Below are 20,767 nucleotides of genomic sequence, written 5' to 3'. Positions count from 1 at the left end.
TCGACTCTCCAAAAAGGCTGGAACCTCGTGATGTTATCGGTATAATAGGATGCCCGAGTGTAACCACTTGTCCCCACGCCCCCGGGCTCATGTATTTGAAGAGGAGGGGAACACGAACTTGGCACTCGGCGGCTATAATACTAGCAGATCTAAGGAGTTTGTACTTGAAATCGTCCCCTTCATGTCCAGTGTTTCTGAACTTCTCAGCGTCAACACCCTTTAGACGGCTCAGACAATGGTTTGTTTGTGGAGCGAAATGAGGAAACACATCTGGACCACGAAATGGCTGCAGGAAGAGAAGGGAACCAGCTGCTACACGCAACTCACTACTTGGTACTGCCTAAACGAAATCTTTACACGGGTTAAAACTTCATTTATTTAACTCAGGCTCTTCACATGACATACTTTTCGTCCATTGAGTCTTCTTCTTTGGGTTAGTAATCAGTATTTAAAACTCAGTGTTACAAAATATATAAACAACTCATTCAAATTCAAACTTAAGGATTGTGCCTTACTCGAAAACTCTATAAAGGTTTCATTTTTTCCACGATATTGTCAACTACATGTATGTAAAACATCTTTTTCTGTGTTCTGATAATGAAGTATCTCCAAAAAGAAGGAGACACAGGTGGAGAGGCATGTGTTCATTCAGTTAACGATAAAGCTTAATTCGTTGTTCAAGCTAATATGTAGAGGAAATGATAGGCGTCTGTGATGGAAAGCCACATGTTCAAGGACATTTACTTGAAATAAATCAATTTTTGAGGCACTGCCGGAATGGTTTCTCAATTCTGTAAGTAAAAAGTTATATTTTTTCACCCAAAAGAAAGGCAGATCGATGGACTCATAATAATAATACGAAATATAAATAATAACGGGCAGGATCCCTGGCATCTGAACAAGGATGATGGACGGACGGAAATACTGTCACTACCCAATATTGTTTTACCTCTAGGTACAAATTTATGAAAAAAGTATTTCATGGAGTTCAACATATTTACCTACCAAAGTTCTTTCAGTCCTTGGATGACCTCGACAATCACAAACAGAACGCTTGTGTTGACCCGGATGTGACGTAACATCCCATACATGTATCCGGATCACAGGTAACGATTCAGATTTCACTTCTAGACAAATTTCATCACCACCATCAAAACATGTCTACCTTTGTGATAGAGTCCAATTCAATTTGTACTCAATGGAGTTACACTGGTTTCCTTTTAAAAGATGACGAATCAAAGACTTTATACCTATTTCCATATCAGAGCATTACTTACCTCGTTAACACAAGACAGATCGCGTATGGCTCACTTAATTCGCTCACACACAGAAAAAACAGCAGCAACGATTTTTCATAAATATTATATTTCACAGCGGCTGTCGAACAGTACATCGGATACCGCTATGACAGAGAAAGCATGTACAACTTGAATCAAACCAAGAGCTAGCTCAGCTTGTAAGAGATTCGTTTCCGTATTTCTTAAAAGTGAATGAATTTACCCATCTGATATATCGAACACCAGCTGAGTGACATATAAAGTACAGCTATACCATGTTTGATATTGGATTGTTTCGCGGTGTCTATTGAAAAATTAACAATGTTATTTTACCGGAAGTTGACGTAGAACGTCTGCTCGGTGGACTACGTGAGTTGGCACAAAGGGCGGCACGTTTGATGTTCAAGAAACAATAACCAGACCTGGCTTTTGTATTGTTCAAATAATTTAAAGTAAGGGACCATCCTCACCCATGAAAGCACTAGATTGCACACAACTTCACATAAACAGGGACGTAAATTGGAGCAATTCTTTTCCTTCTTAGACCAAACAATATTTATTTGTATTATATAACACATTTCATGTTCACTGAAAAAAAGTGAAACTAAGTTCATTGTTTTAATAATAATGCAGTCAGGCAAGTGAACCTTGACCTTTTCACGTCCGTTTAAGGAATCGAACCACGGACAGGTGAACGGTGAGTGCGTTACCAATGCGCCACCCCACCAACCTTGGTATAGCATTGCTGCTTACACAAGGTTTAAAAATATACGTATAAACCAGGGTTCACACTGGAAACGCTCGTGGACCATTTACTACTCGTTTCCCTGCAGATCAATTCTACAGTCTTCTATGAACGTGACTGTTAGTGATATCTATCGACACCTGACTTGTTCTAACAGGTTACACAACTTCCACGATCTGCCTTGTAAAATAACTAAAGGTTTACTTCCTTACAAAATCAATTGAAACTAATCAACACTTTACTTTAATCTTTCCTCGTTAATCTCTGTCTCTTTAATATCTGTAACTTTCCTCGTTAATCTCTGTCTCTTTAATATCTGTAACTTTCCTCGTTAATCTCTGTCTCTTTAATATCTGTAACTTTCCTCGTTAATCTCTGTCTCTTTAATATCTGTAACTTTCCTCGTTAATCTCTGTCTCTTTAATATCTGTAACTTTCCTCGTTAATCTCTGTCACTGACCTCTTTAATCTCCGTTACTACCCTTTTTAATCTGTTACTTTCCTTGTTCATCTTTGTTACTTTCCTTGCTAATCTCTGTTACTTTCCTAGTTCATCTCTGTTACTTTCCTTCTTAATCTCTGTTAATATCCTTGTTAATCTCTGTTACTTTCCTTCTTAATCTCTGTTAATATCCTTGTTAATCTCTGTTACTTTCCTTGCCAATCTGTTAATATCCTTTTTAATCTCTGTTACTTTCCTTCCTTATTTCTGTTAATATCCTTGTTAATCTCTGTTACTTTCCTTGCCAATCTGTTAATATCCTTGTTAATCTCTGTTACTTTCCTTCTTAATCTCTGTTAATATCCTTGTTAATCTCTGTTACTTTCCTTGCCAATCTGTTAATATCCTTTTTAATCTCTGTTACTTTCCTTGCCAATCTGTTAATATCCTTGTTAATCTCTGTTACTTTCCTTGCCAATCTGTTAATATCCTTGTTAATCTCTGTTACTTTCCTTGCCAATCTGTTAATATCCTTTTTAATCTCTGTTACTTTCCTTGCCAATCTGTTAATATCCTTGTTAATCTCTGTTACTTTCCTTGCCAATCTGTTAATATCCTTGTTAATCTCTGTTACTTTCCTTGCCAATCTGTTAATATCCTTGTTAATCTCTGTTACTTTCCTTGCCAATCTGTTAATATCCTTGTTAATCTTTGTTACTTTCCTTCCTTATCTCTGTTAATATCCTTGTTAATCTCTGTTACTTTCCTTCTTAATCTCTGTTAATATCCTTGTTAATCTCTGTTACTTTCCTCATTAATTTCTGTTACTTTCCTCAATAATCTCTGTTACTTTCCCTCTTAATCTCTGTTACTTTCCTTATTAATCTCTATGTTACCTTCCTCATTCTGCCTTATATTCAATTTCTGTTCCAAGAAGGTGGTCACTATTTAAAAGAACTCCCATAAAACTCAGTATCTGAAGGAGACATTACTCTCTAAAGCTGGATGTAATTTCAATCCTTGATGTATTCATGATGTACCTAGGTGCAAACAAATTTGATTTCATGTTGACAAGTTTTGCTGACATGCAAAGTGTAATTTCTATTTTCTGGTTGAATTATTTTTTGCAATGAAAACAAGAAATAAGTCAATGTTCATATTTAGTACGATATTTTACTGAAGCACATTTGTGCTAAATTCTTCAGTGTTGCAGAAAAACAACACACAGAGACAAACATCTCATATCATGTCATGGTTTTTTTATCATGCAGCTGTGTCAGTCCTCAGAAACCAAGGCAGAATAACTACTCAGAAACCAAGGCAGATTAACTCCTCAGAAACCAAGGAGGATTAACTCCTCAGAAACCAAGGCGGATTAACTCCACAGAAACCAAGGCAGATTACCTCCTCAGAAACCAAGGCAGAATAACTCCTCAGAAACCAAGGTGGATCAACTCCACAGAAACCAAGGCAGATTACCTCCTCAGAAACCAAGGCAGAATAACTCCTCAGAAACCAAGGTGGATCAACTCCACAGAAACCAAGGCAGATTACCTCCTCAGAAACCAAGGCAAAATAACTCCTCAGAAACCAAGGCAGAATAACTCCACAGAAACCAAGGCATATTAACTCCACAGAAACCAAGGCAGAATAACTCCTCAGAAACCAAGGCAGAATAACTCCTCAGAAAACAAGGCAGATCAACTCCACAGAAACCAAGGCAGATTACCTCCTCAGAAACCAAGGCAAAATAACTCATCAGAAACCAAGGCAGATTACCTCCTCAGAAACCAAGGCAGAATAACTCCTCAGAAACCAAGGCAGATCAACTCCACAGAAACCAAGGCAGAATAACTCCACAGAAACGAAGGCAGAATAACTCCACAGAAACCAAGGCAGATTACCTCCTCAGAAACCGAGGCAGAATAACTCCTCAGAAACCAAGGCAGATTACCTCCTCAGAAACCAAGGCAGATTACCTCCTCAGAAACCGAGGCAGATTACCTCCTCAGAAACCGAGGCAGATTAACTCCTCAGAAACCGAGGCGGATTAACTCCACAGAAACCAAGGCAGATTACCTCCTCAGAAACCAAGGCAGATTACCTCCTCAGAAACCAAGGCAGATTACCTCCTCAGAAACCAAGGCAAGTTACCTCAGAAACCAAGGAAGATTATCTCCTCAGAAACCAAGGCAGATTATCTCCTCAGAAACCAAGGAAGATTATCTCCTCAGAAACCAAGGCAGATTATCTCCTCAGAAACCAAGGCAGATTATGTCCTCAGCAACCACAATGGATTGTACTCCTAGAAACAATGTGGCTTTTCCTTGCAGAAACCTAAATGATCATAACAGCTTAGTTGCATCATTATGAAATTAAAAAACATTCACTGTTGATATTTGTTGGACAATGAAACTCTACTAAATATATAAATACCCGTAGCAATTTATTCAATACTGTGTGGTTATTCAATGCTGCTTTATAGGCTCTTTAATCAAGTGAAGTTGTGCATCATTCAATAACGAATATACAAAATATTGAAAAAATCCTCCATCCGTGAGATGAGAGCTAGGTAACCTGTTTACCTATCTGGTGGGTTCCTGAGAATTTCAATTACCACGTTAGTTTCAAACCTAATCCCTGATCTTATGACAAATAAAACACTCCCCACATGCCAATCAACCAGGACATAAACAAAAACAAATTCCTGTCTCGCCACTAATCTGCCTAAAGGTGAAATGCCTTGGCCAGTTAAATTTACAGGTAAAGATCTACACAGGTAAAGTGACACTAATTAAGGTAAACAGATCAAATTATTCACCCGACTTATCCTAAAGAAATCTTAATCAATGATTCTGGTATACATCTTTCCAACATAAACATAAAAATAAAATTAATACTTATTTTGACAATTCATGACTAAATCATAAATCCTCTAATTATGACAATCAATATGTTTGAAACTTACAAAACTGACCATTATCTCACATTAAAGCCAGGTGGTCTGTTGAGTGACAGTGCTTCATTTGATGAGGTCAGGACCTCCAAAATATACATTTTCAAAATTTTGTACTTCAGGGTTCACAGAAATTGAATTGTACATTTTCGTAAACTGCTTGTGTCGGCAAAAAGAATTTGGCATGAGCCCCATAGTCTCGCAGACAAATACCTACTATAGCCATCTCAACTCTCTCATTAAACCCTCAGGGACCAGGTGTGGTATTTGGCATAGAGTTATTTCCCCCTGGGGAGTAATGCACTACTGTTTAATTACCTTCACCCAGGAGAGGTGATACCTTCATTGTAAGATTACAAGGTCAGACATTTCAAGGATCAACCCCTGATAGGTCCTACACAAATCATTGTGTGTGGCGATCTCCTGTAATTTATCTCTTAGCTGAAGGAAGGGTGTAAAATATGATTGGATCCCCCATCCCCATGTTGTGAGTATGTGATGAAATGATGACAGGTTATTGTGGGAGAAAGCTGATACAGATCAATAGCTGGATAGCCTACACCTGTTACATCTAACACTAGTGGTAGGTTGGAGTACAGCTTTTTATAGATCATAACACATACACTGGCAAACCTAAGGCCAAGGGAAGTAACTCTTGTACAGTCAACACACTAGTAGACAACTCTCTCCATCCTTTACAGAAATATCACTTTAGCTTTAATACAGTACCAGGTGTTTTCTAATAGGAACCAAGGGTATGGAAAGCATGGTACCACAACTGGAATATTGTTCCCAAATGTACAAAAGCAAGACGTTGCCACCAAGTGGTTCAGATAAAAAAACATACTTATTTTCAGTCCCTGTGGAACAAAAGTACACTGTAACATAAACAGTGGATATCATGGTATGAAACAAAGGGAGGTAACACATAATAAACATAAACAGGTTGAAAATGGAATTCCATCCTGATTATATTTGTCAACAAGGATGGGGAAAAAACCAATGGAGATAAAAACAATGTTGATGGCATGTAATGAAGCACTTAAAGCATAAATCACTGACTTTGTTAGAGATTCTGAAACTATTACACTTGAAGTAGGACACCTGTCACTGGGATGGATTGTACCTTTGCTGTGTCATAGTAAACACAGAACAGAATGATACTTACACCACAGAAAACACTTGCACTAAATTGACTTAATACTGACCTGTTATATATATGTAATGAACACATTTGAGTACCCTGTGGATAAATAGTTCAATAATAGAGACCACATTTCTATCTAACACAGAAAACAAAAACTCGTACCCTGAAATTAAACAGCTGTCAACAGAGTAAAATAATATCCAGTCCAATGAGGTTCGTACAGTGACACATTTCTCTTTTGATCATCAGATCTATCGTGTTTACAGAAAATTTTTTTGTAAGTTCAATGGTTTGTTTATCACATTAGGTTTCAATTTTTGATGTCAAATTTTAAAATGCAAAAATTCCTATTCTTTTTGGTGAAATAGAAGTCTGAGGAAGAGACATGACTGACTTTGATGGATAGATTTACATCTACATTTGTTTCATCTCTTTCACACAAGTTTCTTGACAGCTGATGATATAACTTTCTGAACCAGTAAGTTTCAAGCAATCAGTATTATATTTCGATAAGAAAAGACCCAGCAGAGTTACTCCCCTTCCCTAAATCCTTAATGTTTCTGGAAAGGTGTCACTGTTTCAATGGTGTTGATAATGTAACCTATTGAAGTTTGTAAATAAACAGTTAAGTTTTACAGTGTTGTTATTGCTGGTAGCTGATATCTATCTGTTCATGAATTAACCAGAGCAATGCTAGTTCATACTCGATGCAAATCTCAATCTGAATATGTTCATGAAGTGTGTCTGTTATGTTTTAGTATAAATACTTGTCTCCCAGTAAGAGTATGTATAACACTGTATATAGCATACAACTGCACTCAGGTGTTTGTTGTCACTGATAATCTGTGGAATATTTCCACCAATCAGAGAGCTAGGATTGGTAGTAAGAGCTAGTTTCAAGGGCTGTGACAATATGCTAAAACTGTAACATATAGCCAACAACAGTAGTCTATGAGTGGTGTAAATGATGCCTTGGTTTCTGACACTTCACAGCATGTATACATATAACACATCTGCATCACTTAAATTGAGATTTTCCATAATCAACCATATTCTTCATCAACCATAAACTAGAAAGTTCTTGTCTTAAAGTACATGTTTTGTTTATCAAAGTCTATTGTTCATGGTCAGCTTCAGACACACTGGTCATGTTTACTAGACAGTGTGACCTTGCCAACTGGTGGCCAGGTGGCCTAGTCAAATCCGAGACAGCTGATGTAGTAAGTTGGAAGGTAAAATGGCCTCCAGCTTCTCTAGTATATAACTGATGGGCATATACAGCCAGTTCAGCACCTAAAACAGAAAGTATGATAAGATACCACTTTTTTTTTTTACATATTAGAATATTATGTATAAAACAAAATGAAATTAACTGTGTCTGTTCCTTTTAATACAAAGTTCTAGACATTGAAAAATGTCTGCAAGACATGAATGACCCTGTTCTGATGCTTCAAGTGATCTCTGACTCTTTGACCTTGACCTATGACCACCCTAACATGAAGTGTAAATTCAATGTTACTTTTGGGATTTCTTCACATATGATATTAATTCTGAATATTCCGACAAAAAAACCCCAGGAAGACAAGAAATAAAAACCATTATTTTTAATGAGAGAAATTAATTTGACATGAAGGACACTCATTACCCCGGTGACATATGGTTCAGTGTCATAACAACGATTATACAGCTGACAGACATGGTTTGCGATGACTACTCACTGTTTTGGCAATGACACCCATGGGCTCTGGGTATTGATGTGTTAGAAGGGCCAGCAGAGCAGTAAAAGAACAGAGACCAGCTGTGAATAGGATGAAAAATGGCAGTTCCTTCTTTGGATAGACAGACACTTCATGATAAGCTGCAAAAAACAAACAACAGATCGAGTTCACCAGGTGATTTCATCCCTCAGACAAAATCTGAATATTTTTTGTGTCACAAACAAATACATTAAATAAATTTAAAATTCATATTATCTAATGTTGTGCAGAACTAATAATTTCACTGTGAGCTGGAGAGCTGTTGCTAATAGACCAAAACTTGAGTGTAATTATAAATTGATCTTCATTCATTTTCCTATCATCAGACATTTGTGTTAGAGTTATGCCCCTTTAAAAGGTTATTTGACATAATCAAAAACTTCTTTCTACTGAGTCCTTTGACTGATTCCTGTATACATGTCAAATGTGTCATGAATTACCATGTCCCTGTCAAATGTGTCATTGAATTACCCTGTCCCTGTCAAATATGTCATGAATTACTGTGTTCCTGTCAAATGTGTCATGATTTACTGTGTCCCTGTCAAATCTGTCATTGAATTACTGTGTTCCTGTCAAATGTGTCATGAATTACTGTGTTCCTGTCAAATGTATCATGAATTACCCTGTCCCTGTCAAATGTGTCATGAATTACTGTGTTCCTGTCAAATGTGTCATGAATTACTATGTTCCTGTCAAATATGTCATGAATTACTGTGTCCCTGTCAAATCTGTCATTGAATTACTGTGTTCCTGTCAAATGTGTCATGAATTACTGTGTTCCTGTCAAATGTGTCATGAATTACTGTGTTCCTGTCAAATGTGTCATGAATTACTGTGTTCCTGTCAAATGTGTCATGAATTACCCTGTCCCTGTCAAATGTGTCATGATTTACTGTGTTCCTGTCAAATGTGTCATGAATTACTATGTCCCTGTCAAATGTGTCATGAATTACTGTGTTCCTGTCAAATGTGTCATGAATTACTGTGTCCCTGTCAAATGTGTCATGAATTACTGTGTTCCTGTCAAATGTGTCATGAATTACCCTGTCCCTGTCAAATGTGTCATGAATTACTGTGTTCCTGTCAAATGTGTCATGAATTACTGTGTTCCTGTCAAATGTGTCATGAATTACCCTGTCCCTGTCAAATGTGTCATGAATTAATGTGTTCCTGTCAAATGTGTCATGAATTACTGTGTTCCTGTCAAATGTGTCATGAATTACTGTTCCTGTCAAATGTGTCATGAATTACTATGTCCCTGTCAAATGTGTCATGAATTACTGTGTTCCTGTCAAATGTGTCATGAATTACTGTGTTCCTGTCAAATGTGTCATGAATTACTGTGTTCCTGTCAAATGTGTCATGAATTACTGTCCCTGTCAAATGTGTCATGAATTACTGTGTCCCTGTCAAATGTGTCATGAATTACTATGTCCCTGTCAAATGTGTCATGAATTACTGTGTTCCTGTCAAATGTGTCATGAATTACCCTGTCCCTGTTAAATGTGTCATGAATTACTGTGTCCCTGTCAAATGTGTCATGAATTACTGTGTTCCTGTCAAATGTGTCATGAATTACCATGTTCCTGTCAAATGTGTCATAAATTACCCTGTCCCTGTCAAATGTGTCATGAATTACTGTGTTCCTGTCTAATGTGTCATGAATTACTGTGTTCCTGTCAAATGTGTCATGAATTACTATGTCCCTGTCAAATGTGTCATGAATTACTGTGTTCCTGTCAAATCTGTCATTGAATTACTGTGTTCCTGTCAAATGTGTCATGAATTACTGTGTTCCTGTCAAATGTGTCATGAATTACTGTGTTCCTGTCAAATGTGTCATGAATTACTGTGTTCCTGTCAAATGTGTCATGAATTACCCTGTCCCTGTCAAATGTGTCATGATTTACTGTGTTCCTGTCAAATGTGTCATGAATTACTATGTCCCTGTCAAATGTGTCATGAATTACTGTGTTCCTGTCAAATGTGTCATGAATTACTGTGTCCCTGTCAAATGTGTCATGAATTACTGTGTTCCTGTCAAATGTGTCATGAATTACTGTGTTCCTGTCAAATGTGTCATGAATTACCCTGTCCCTGTCAAATGTGTCATGAATTAATGTGTTCCTGTCAAATGTGTCATGAATTACTGTGTCCCTGTCAAATGTGTCATGAATTACTGTGTTCCTGTCAAATGTGTCATGAATTACTGTGTTCCTGTCAAATGTGTCATGAATTACTGTGTTCCTGTCAAATGTGTCATGAATTACTGTCCCTGTCAAATGTGTCATGAATTACTGTGTCCATGAATTACTGTGTTCCTGTCAAATGTGTCATGAATTACTGTGTTCCTGTCAAATGTGTCATGAATTACTGTGTTCCTGTCAAATGTGTCATGAATTACCCTGTCCCTGTCAAATGTGTCATGAATTACTGTGTTCCTGTCAAATGTGTCATGAATTACTGTGTTCCTGTCAAATGTGTAATGAATTACTGTGTTCCTGTCAAATGTGTCATGAATTACTGTGTTCATGTCAAATGTGTCATGAATTACCCTGTCCCTGTCAAATGTGTCATGAATTACTGTGTCCCTGTCAAATGTGTCATGAATTACTATGTCCCTGTCAAATGTGTCATGAATTACTGTGTTCCTGTCAAATGTGTCATGAATTACCCTGTCCCTGTTAAATGTGTCATGAATTACTGTGTTCCTGTCAAATGTGTCATGAATTACTGTGTTCCTGTCAAATGTGTCATGAATTACTGTGTTCCTGTCAAATGTGTCATGAATTACTGTGTTCCTGTCAAATGTGTCATGAATTACTATATCCCTGTCAAATGTGTCATGAATTACTGTGTTCCTGTCAAATGTGTCATGAATTACTGTGTTCCTGTCAAATGTGTCATGAATTACTATGTCCCTGTCAAATGTGTCATGAATTACTGTGTTCCTGTCAAATGTGTCATGAATTACTGTGTTCCTGTCAAATGTGTCATGAATTACTGTGTCCCTGTCAAATGTGTCATGAATTACTGTGTTCCTGTCAAATGTGTCATGAATTACTGTGTTCCTGTCAAATGTGTCATGAATTACTGTGCTCCTGTCAAATGTGTCATGAATTACTGTGTCCCTGTCAAATGTGTCATGAATTACTGTGTCCCTGTCAAATGTGTCATGAATTACTATGTCCCTGTGTCATGAATTACCCTGTCCCTGTCAAATGTGTCATGAATTACTGTGTTCCTGTCAAATGTGTCATGAATTACTGTGTTCCTGTCAAATGTGTCATGAATTACTGTGTTCCTGTCAAATGTGTCATAAATTACCCTGTCAAATGTGTCATGAATTACTGTGTTCCTGTCAAATATGTCATGAATTACTGTGTTCATGTCAAATGTGTCATAAATTACCCTGTCCCTGTCAAATGTGTCATGAATTACCCTGTCCCTGTCAAATGTGTCATGAATTACTGTGTTCCTGTCAAATGTGTCATGAATTACTGTGTTCCTGTCAAATGTGTCATGAATTACCCTGTCCCTGTCAAATGTGTCATGAATTACTGTGTTCCTGTCAAATGTGTCATGAATTACCCTGTCCCTGTCAAATGTGTCATGAATTACTGTGTTCCTGTCAAATGTGTCATGAATTACTGTGTTCCTGTCAAATGTGTCATGAATTACCCTGTCCCTGTCAAATGTGTCATGAATTACTGTGTGTTCCTGTCAAATGTGTCATGAATTACCCTGTCCCTGTCAAATGTGTCATGAATTACTGTGTCCCTATTCCTGTCAAATGTGTCATGAATTACTGTGTCCCTATTCCTGTCAAATGTGTCATGAATTACTGTGTCCCTGTCAAATGTGTCATGAATTATTTGTGTTTTGAATTCTAGTGTCAAATGTCTTAAAAATATTGATGCAATTTTAACACGTCATCAGTCAATTTACCAACACTTAAGTATGATTTCTAAAAGCTATTTATAGACATCTTGGGACAGAAAAGGAGAGAATGTAATCATGAATTGGTGATGAACAAAAAGCCCAAGGGGCCTGCATCTCTCATCTGGCTTATTCAGCTATTCAGTCAATTAATAAGGAATTGACAGTCCTATCATTGTGATCAGATAGAAGTAAGATTCACCATTCATAAAAATTGCTTCAGGCAATATCCTTTGCATGAAAGAAGGATTTTTCCAAACTTATAATTACCTATTGGGCCCCACATCTCTGATGTCAGACTCCTGGTTTATACAAAACTAGATTTCTTTCAACTAGATATACTTCAGACCAAATCTGGACAAAATCAAGAAATTCCAACAAAAAATAGGGTTGTAGAGAATTTTCTTTATTTTTTATATTTTGCCTCGCCACAGAAGGCCAAAACCCACCAATTTCCTGGTACACAAAACTGATTCCCCTCGTCCAAAGTATGTTTCAGACCAGGTGAGCTACTTACGAGGAAGAAGTTCTCTGTCTGCACTTTCTGTACATGTGGGATAGGGATAAAAGAGGTGGCCCTTTTCCAAAGGATAAGGAATCATTCGAAATGCTGGAAAAAAAAAGTCAATGATTTCACATTAAGTTAAGCTATCACCTGATGTAATAACCTCATCAAGTTACTAACAATGTCCTCCATTTTGAAGACGTACTTCCTGCAGTTTTATAAAATTACATCATCTTCAGGATAAGTAAGAACAAAAACATTCTGATTGAAATGATGAAATAATAAATAATGATAATAAATGTCTATGTATACAGTTGTTCCTGAATACTTACTGCCCTCCCATGTACAGTGTAATAGGTTTATAGCACCTTCAACTCGTTTCCAGTGTTGGAGGTGGAAAAAGGCATAAGCTATAGCCTCACTGTCGCCTCGCTTGAGGATATGTTCTGGAGGTAAAATGAGGCTCTTCATCTCTAGTAAATACTGGAAAACAAACCAGCAGATTAAGTCAACATTCTTGGTCTTTTTCAGTCATAATTAACCATAACATTTCTAAGTGTCTGAAAATGGTAACAAACTAGTATACCTGTACATTTTGATTTTGATAAAAAACAGAAAACATTAAATAGTCCTTTTTCACAATACATTGAGAATCCAACATTTGACCTCTCTGCCTTGTATACACAGAGAATATACTACGTCCTACAGCTTATGTTTCACTGACTTTTGGTTTATCAGGGACGTCCTACAGCTTACGTTTCACTGACTTTTGGTTTATCAGGGACTTCCTACAGCTTACGTTTCACTGACTTTTGGTTTATCAGGGACGTCCTACAGCTTACGTTTCACTGACTTTTGGTTTATCAGGGACGTCCTACAGCTTACGTTTCACTGACTTTTGGTTTATCAGGGACACTGACTTTTGGTTTATCTACGTCCTACATTATGTTTCACTGACTTTTGGTTTATCAGGGACGTCCTACAGCTTACGTTTCACTGACTTTTGGTTTATCAGGGACGTCCTACAGCTTATGTTTCACTGACTTTTGGTTTATCAGGGACGTCCTACAGCTTATGTTTCACTGACTTTTGGTTTATCAGGGACGTCCTACAGCTTATGTTTCACTGACTTTTGGTTTATCAGGGACCAACATTGTATTCTACCTATATATATGCTTCTCCCTGTCACTCACCTTAGGTACATGTGGGTTGAACTCTACAGCTCTATGTATGGCTTCGACTGCTGTCATTTCAGCTGTACTTAGGCCACGTTTGGACGCTATATCTGGTGAAAACCTATGGATGACAGAAGCATCAGTGAACCTGCTGATCATTATCAATTGTCCACAAAGGCACATGCAGCATGCAACACACACCTACCTATATAAATACATCTCTCAATCCTCCCACTTACAGCCGTCACACTCCAGTACACACCTACCTATATAAATACATCTCTCAATCCTCCCACTTACAGCAGTCACACTCCAGTACACACCTACCTATATAAATACATCTCTCAATCCTCCCACTTACAGCCGTCACACTCCAGTACACACCTACCTCCACCAGTTCATCTCTCAATCTTCCCACTTACAACAGTCACACTCCAGTACACACCTACCTTCACCAGTCCATCACTCAATCCACCCATTTACAGCAGTCACACTCCAGTACACATCTACCTCCACCAGTCCATCTCTCAATCCTATCACTTACAACAGTCACACTCCAGTACACACCTATCTCCACCAGACCATCACTCAATCCTCCCACTTACAGCAGTCACACTCCAGTACCAGTACACACCTACCTCCACCAGCAGTCCATCTCTCATATAAATACCTATCACTTACAGCAGTCACACTCTCATCACTCAATCCTCCCACTTACAGCAGTCACACTCCAGTACACACCTACCTCCACCAGACCATCTCTCAATCCTATCACTTACAACAGTCGCACTCCAGTACACACCTACCTCCACCAGTTCATCTCTCAATCCTATCACTTACAACAGTCACACTCCAGTACACACCTACCTCCACCAGTTCATCTCTCAATCTTCCCACTTCCAACAGTCACACTCCAGTACACACCTACCTTCACCAGTCCATCACTCAATCCACCCATTTACAGCAGTCACACTCCAGTACACATCTACCTCCACCAGTCCATCTCTCAATCCTATCACTTACAACAGTCACACTCCAGTACACACCTATCTCCACCAGACCATCACTCAATCCTACCACTTACAGCAGTCACACTCCAGTACACACCTATCTCCACCAGACCATCTCTCAATCCTATCACTTACTGCAGTCACACTCCAGTACACACCTATCTCCACCAGACCATCACTCAATCCTATCACTTACAGCAGTCACACTCCATCTCTCAATCCTCCCACTTACAGCAGTCACACTCCTGTACTCACCTACATCCACCAGACCATCTCTCAATCCTATCACTTACAACAGTCGCACTCCAGTACACACCTACCTCCACCAGTTCATCTCTCAATCCTATCACTTACAACAGTCACACTCCAGTACACACCTACCTCCACCAGTTCATCTCTCAATCTTCCCACTTACAACAGTCACACTCCAGTACACACCTACCTTCACCAGTCCATCACTCAATCCACCCATTTACAGCAGTCACACTCCAGTACACATCTACCTCCACCAGTCCATCTCTCAATCCTATCACTTACAACAGTCACACTCCAGTACACACCTATCTCCACCAGACCATCACTCAATCCTACCACTTACTGCAGTCACACTCCAGTACACACCTATCTCCACCAGACCATCTCTCAATCCTATCACTTACTGCAGTCACACTCCAGTACACACCTATCTCCACCAGACCATCTCTCAATCCTATCACTTACAACAGTCGCACTCCAGTACACACCTACCTCCACCAGTCCATCACTCAATCCTACCACTTACAACAATCACACTCCAGTACACATCTACCTCCACCAGTCCATCACTCAATCCTCCCACTTACAGCAGTCACACTCCAGTACACACCTACCTCCACCAGACCATCACATAACCTCCCACTTACAGCAGTCACACTCCAGTACACACCTATCTCCACCAGACCATCACTCAATCCTATCACTTACAGCAGTCACACTCCATCTCTCAATCCTCCCACTTACAGCAGTCACACTCCTGTACTCACCTACATCCACCAGACCATCTCTCAATCCTATCACTTACAACAGTCGCACTCCAGTACACACCTACCTCCACCAGTTCATCTCTCAATCCTATCACTTACAACAGTCACACTCCAGTACACACCTACCTCCACCAGTTCATCTCTCAATCTTCCCACTTACAACAGTCACACTCCAGTACACACCTACCTTCACCAGTCCATCACTCAATCCACCCATTTACAGCAGTCACACTCCAGTACACATCTACCTCCACCAGTCCATCTCTCAATCCTATCACTTACAACAGTCACACTCCAGTACACACCTATCTCCACCAGACCATCACTCAATCCTACCACTTACTGCAGTCACACTCCAGTACACACCTATCTCCACCAGACCATCTCTCAATCCTATCACTTACTGCAGTCACACTCCAGTACACACCTATCTCCACCAGACCATCTCTCAATCCTATCACTTCCAACAGTCGCACTCCAGTACACACCTACCTCCACCAGTCCATCACTCAATCCTACCACTTACAACAATCACACTCCAGTACACATCTACCTCCACCAGTCCATCACTCAATCCTCCCACTTACAGCAGCACTCCAGTACACACCTACCTCCACCAGACCATCACATAACCTCCCACTTACAGCAGTCACACTCCAGTACACACCTATCTCCACCAGACCATCACTCAATCCTATCACTTACAGCAGTCACACTCCATCACTCAATCCTCCCACTTACAGCAGTCACACTCCAGTACACACCTACCTCCACCAGTCCATCACTCAATCCTACCACTTACAACAATCACACTCAAATACACACCTACCTCCACCAGTCCATCACTCAATCCTATCACTTACAGCAGTCACACTCCAGTACACACCTACCTCACCAGACCATCGCATAACCTCCCACTCACAGCAGGCAAACAACAACACGTGATAAATGATTATAAAAAAGTATACTTGCTATCTCAGGCCTTTTATACATCACAGCAACCATGAGTACATTACTTATGACTTATAACTGTGTGTTCAATGAGCTGAGAAGAAATAAGCTTGAAACTTTGGAGAATCAAGGTTTATCCTAAGACAAAAGCTCTTAAGAGTAAAGCATTCAATTTGCAACATGTAAACAACATGTAACTTTGTACGATATTCAAAACATGATTACTATGTCATTCTGATATTGTAATGACTTTGTCAATATCACAAAGAGCAAGAAAAGGACAACGAGATCCTCCAGCATTAGACAGCTTATAGCATTGGCTGATGGGCTGCTACCTATTCCTGGATCTGGCTATTACTGAGGTGAGAATCCTTGTATATGTAGGTAGTCATTTTAATAACCATCAGATAGTAGCAGATATGATTAAAACACAGACACAGAATGAATTTTGATTTTTGAACATTTTTGTTACTACCTTGTTCTCAATATTTGTTTTACTAGTATTTTCCACATTATAACATGAAGTCCTCACTTCCAACCTTGAAATAATATTGTTCTGCTCCACCAATCATAACTCCCATCTTTGTCTACATCTAGCCCAACCTATCACACCCCTCCATATTTACTTACTCCCATAATGACCCAATACAACCTTATAACCACACTCCCCTGTTACCTCCATCCTCTCCCTTCTTCTCCCCTCCCATTATGTCCCCATACAACCTTATAACCACACCTCCCCTGTTACCTCCATCCTCTCCCTTCTTCTCCCCTCCCATTATGTCCCCATACAACCTTATAACCACACCTCCCCTGTTACCTCCATCCTCTCCCTTCTTCTCCCCTCCCATTATGTCCCCATACAACCTTATAACCACACCTCCCCTGTTACCTCCATCCTCTCCCTTCTTCTCCCCTCCCATTATGTCCCCATACAACCTTATAACCACACCTCCCCTGTTACATCCATCCTCTCCCTTCTTCTCCCCTCCCATTATGTCCCCATACAACCTTATAACCACACCTCCCCTGTTACCTCCATCCTCTCCCTTCTTCTCCCCTCCCATTATGTCCCCATACAACCTTATAACCACACCTCCCCTGTTACCTCCATCCTCTCCCTTCTTCTCCCCTCCCTGTCCCATTATGTCCCCATACAACCTTATAACCCCTCCTCCACTGTTAGATCCATCCTCTCCCTTCTTCTCCCCTCCCATTATGTCCCCATACAACCTTATAACCACACCTCCCCTGTTACATCCATTCTCTCCCTTCTTCTCCCCTCCCATTATGTCCCCATACAACCTTATAACCACACCTCCCTTGTTACCTCCATCCTCTCCCTTCTTCTCCCCTCCCATTATGTCCCCATACAACCTTATAACCACACCTCCCCTGTTACCTCCATCCTCTCCCTTCTTCTCCCCTCCCATTATGTCCCCATACAACCTTATAACCACACCTCCCCTGTTACCTCCATTCTCTCCCTTCTTCTCCCCTCCCATTATGTCCCCATACAACCTTATAACCACACCTCCCCTTTTACTTTTTTCTCCTTCCCTCTAATTATGTTTCCTTCCAGTCTATTTTCTCTCCTTCTCATTTACTGTACACTCCCTGTACATCTTTAGACTAAGCAGTTATGACATTCTATGGTGACCTGGAGAGGTCAGCTGAGGTACTTACTTGTCAGCTACTGCCCTGGCTTTTAGAAGTGCTGCTGTGTAACATATAGTGGCTGACTTTGGTAAACTGATATCTGTACAGAAATAACAATAGGAAAGTCAATCCATATCCTAACAACAAATAAAGCAACTCAATCTACATTATGATAAAATGACAAAATAATTACTGATTAATATTCAATATCCCTGTTTTGATAGTTTCCCTAAGAAAGGGGTCACCTTAAGGGAATACACTGTTTCCTATATGTTGCTTGTGTTTTAAGATTGCTACCTTCATGACACATGTTTCCCTAAACATTATCATGCGTTTTGTTCCATCTTTATCTGTGAAGATACATTTTGGGACTGGGGCCCTTTGAATTGGGAAAAATAATGGTGTTTTCCTTAGAATTGGGAAAACTTGGGGTCTAAATTGGGAAAAAAAGATACTATTTTGCATTGGGAATGGGGCTAAATATCGGCCCCAAATCTGGCAGATCGAGAGCCCTGAGATATATGGTTCTTTTGGTATGTTACATCATACAAGATGTACCCTTGATTTCAATGGAAACCTTTTGGTATGTTACATCATAAAAGATGTACCCTTGATTTCAATGGAAACCTTTTGGTATGTTACATCATAAAAGATGTACCCTTGATTTCAATGGAAACCTTTTGGTATTTTACATCATACAAGATGTACCCTTGATTTCAATGGAAACCTTTTGGTATGTTACATCATAAAAGATGTACCCTTGATTTCAATGGAAACCTTTTGGTATGTTACATCATACAAGATGTACCCTTGATTTCAATGGAAACCTTTTGGTATGTTACATCATACAAGATGTACCTTGATTTCAATGGAAACCTTTTGGTATGTTACATCATAAAAGATGTACCCTTGATTTCAATGGAAACCTTACTCTCTTATTCTAGTTGTTTCTGACAATCCTTAGGAAGACAGGAGATCTCTTGATAGAAGAAATTCATGTGAGGAGAGGAGAATGAGATCCAATGGAAAATAAAAGTGTAAATATATGATTGACAGCTACAATTCACCTTTTATAGACTAATCCAGACTTTCCTACTTCCTTTTTTACCTCGTAATGATTAATTTTCAGATCAAAAGTTGATGGTGTTTGTAGACCACATCCTGCATCAGCCGTAAAAATCAATAACATTGTCTATGTCAGCTACTAAAAGCATTGTCGGACAATAGAAGCAGTTATGTAAAAGACGTCATCAACACTCCCCTGAGTCTAATGCTTAAGTAAAGCATGTATGTCTGCAGTGAATAATTTATCATTTGTCGAATTATCATCCTATAAGTGCAACAAAACATAGTATTATTTGCATCACTAAGGATGACATTCAGGATTCTTCCAAAATGTCAGTTGCAACACAATGCGTTTATTGATTATCATCATTCCCCCCCACCCCCCTAAAATAAAATCGCCTGAGAAAAGATGCAATGCAGCTGTAGATAGAATATATAATGACATTTTGGTGCTTGTATCTATCTATACACAGAGAAGCCATGTTCTTCTGGGAAAGATCTATCACCACACTGCATTAAAGTCCATTGACAAGAATGTATATACATATCTAGCAGATGTTCTGGTACTGTGTAACTTGTTTAGTCAGAGGTGGTAAACGTGTATATCTTAAATCACATGAAACAAGCAAGTTTGCTTTACAAGTGATTACAAAGTACCTCTCTTACAATGTCTTACACTGGTATTTAGATCATGGTCACATTTTGTTTCCAATCCTGTGATGTAAAATTGATCTGAAGATACAAACTCCATCAAACATTCGATAATTTTTGCCTTCGACTACAATTTTGTCCATAACCTGATTTCCGCAAAGTTAAGTAACAGAATCCTGTTGTTTTGTCATTCTCTGTCTTTACCTTCTATTTCTCTGAGAACTCAAGTGGTCAGCAGTAAATCAAGAACAACATTTTACAAAATAATGATAAAACAGTACACTTACTATTGTGAAATGGAATGAAGAACATACAGAAAGTGTAATGAATTTGTAAAAGAGAAATAGAGTATAGTTATTGAATATTTGTATGCACTGTGAGTTGAGTAAAACGGGAATTGATAGTTGTGTTGACAAATTTACCAATACTTGACATGACTTGGTGTTACGTATAATTCACGATCAGT

At 39.0% G+C, this 20,767-nt stretch overlaps 1 protein-coding gene across 3 annotated transcripts in view; it reads right to left on the bottom strand.

Annotated features, from left to right (window-relative positions):
- Window positions 1–3,617: 3,617 nt before the first annotated feature.
- Window positions 3,618–20,767, bottom strand: part of LOC132559923 (suppressor of tumorigenicity 7 protein homolog) — a 97,442-nt gene continuing 80,292 nt past the window's right edge. For 2 of the 3 annotated variants that reach the window (XM_060224553.1, XM_060224555.1), the window contains exons 10-15: window positions 18,613–18,685; window positions 13,962–14,091; window positions 13,101–13,251; window positions 12,781–12,873; window positions 8,286–8,425; window positions 3,618–7,860 (exon numbers count right to left, since the gene is read on the bottom strand). In XM_060224553.1, the coding sequence (XP_060080536.1) occupies window positions 7,765–7,860; window positions 8,286–8,425; window positions 12,781–12,873; window positions 13,101–13,251; window positions 13,962–14,091; window positions 18,613–18,685 (683 nt within the window). In that variant the 3' untranslated portion in view covers window positions 3,618–7,764. The remainder of the gene's footprint in view (window positions 7,861–8,285; window positions 8,426–12,780; window positions 12,874–13,100; window positions 13,252–13,961; window positions 14,092–18,612; window positions 18,686–20,767) is intronic. The other variant, XM_060224554.1, reaches the window with a different exon arrangement.

The sequence above is a fragment of the Ylistrum balloti genome, unplaced genomic scaffold, assembly GCF_031769215.1.
Source record: "Ylistrum balloti isolate Yb309-2 unplaced genomic scaffold, AGI_CSIRO_Ybal_v1 Utg370996, whole genome shotgun sequence".
Lineage (NCBI taxonomy): Eukaryota > Metazoa > Mollusca > Bivalvia > Pectinida > Pectinidae > Ylistrum > Ylistrum balloti.
The sequence above is the reverse complement of the archived record's forward strand: the minus strand, read 5'-3'. Positions and strand labels throughout refer to the sequence as shown.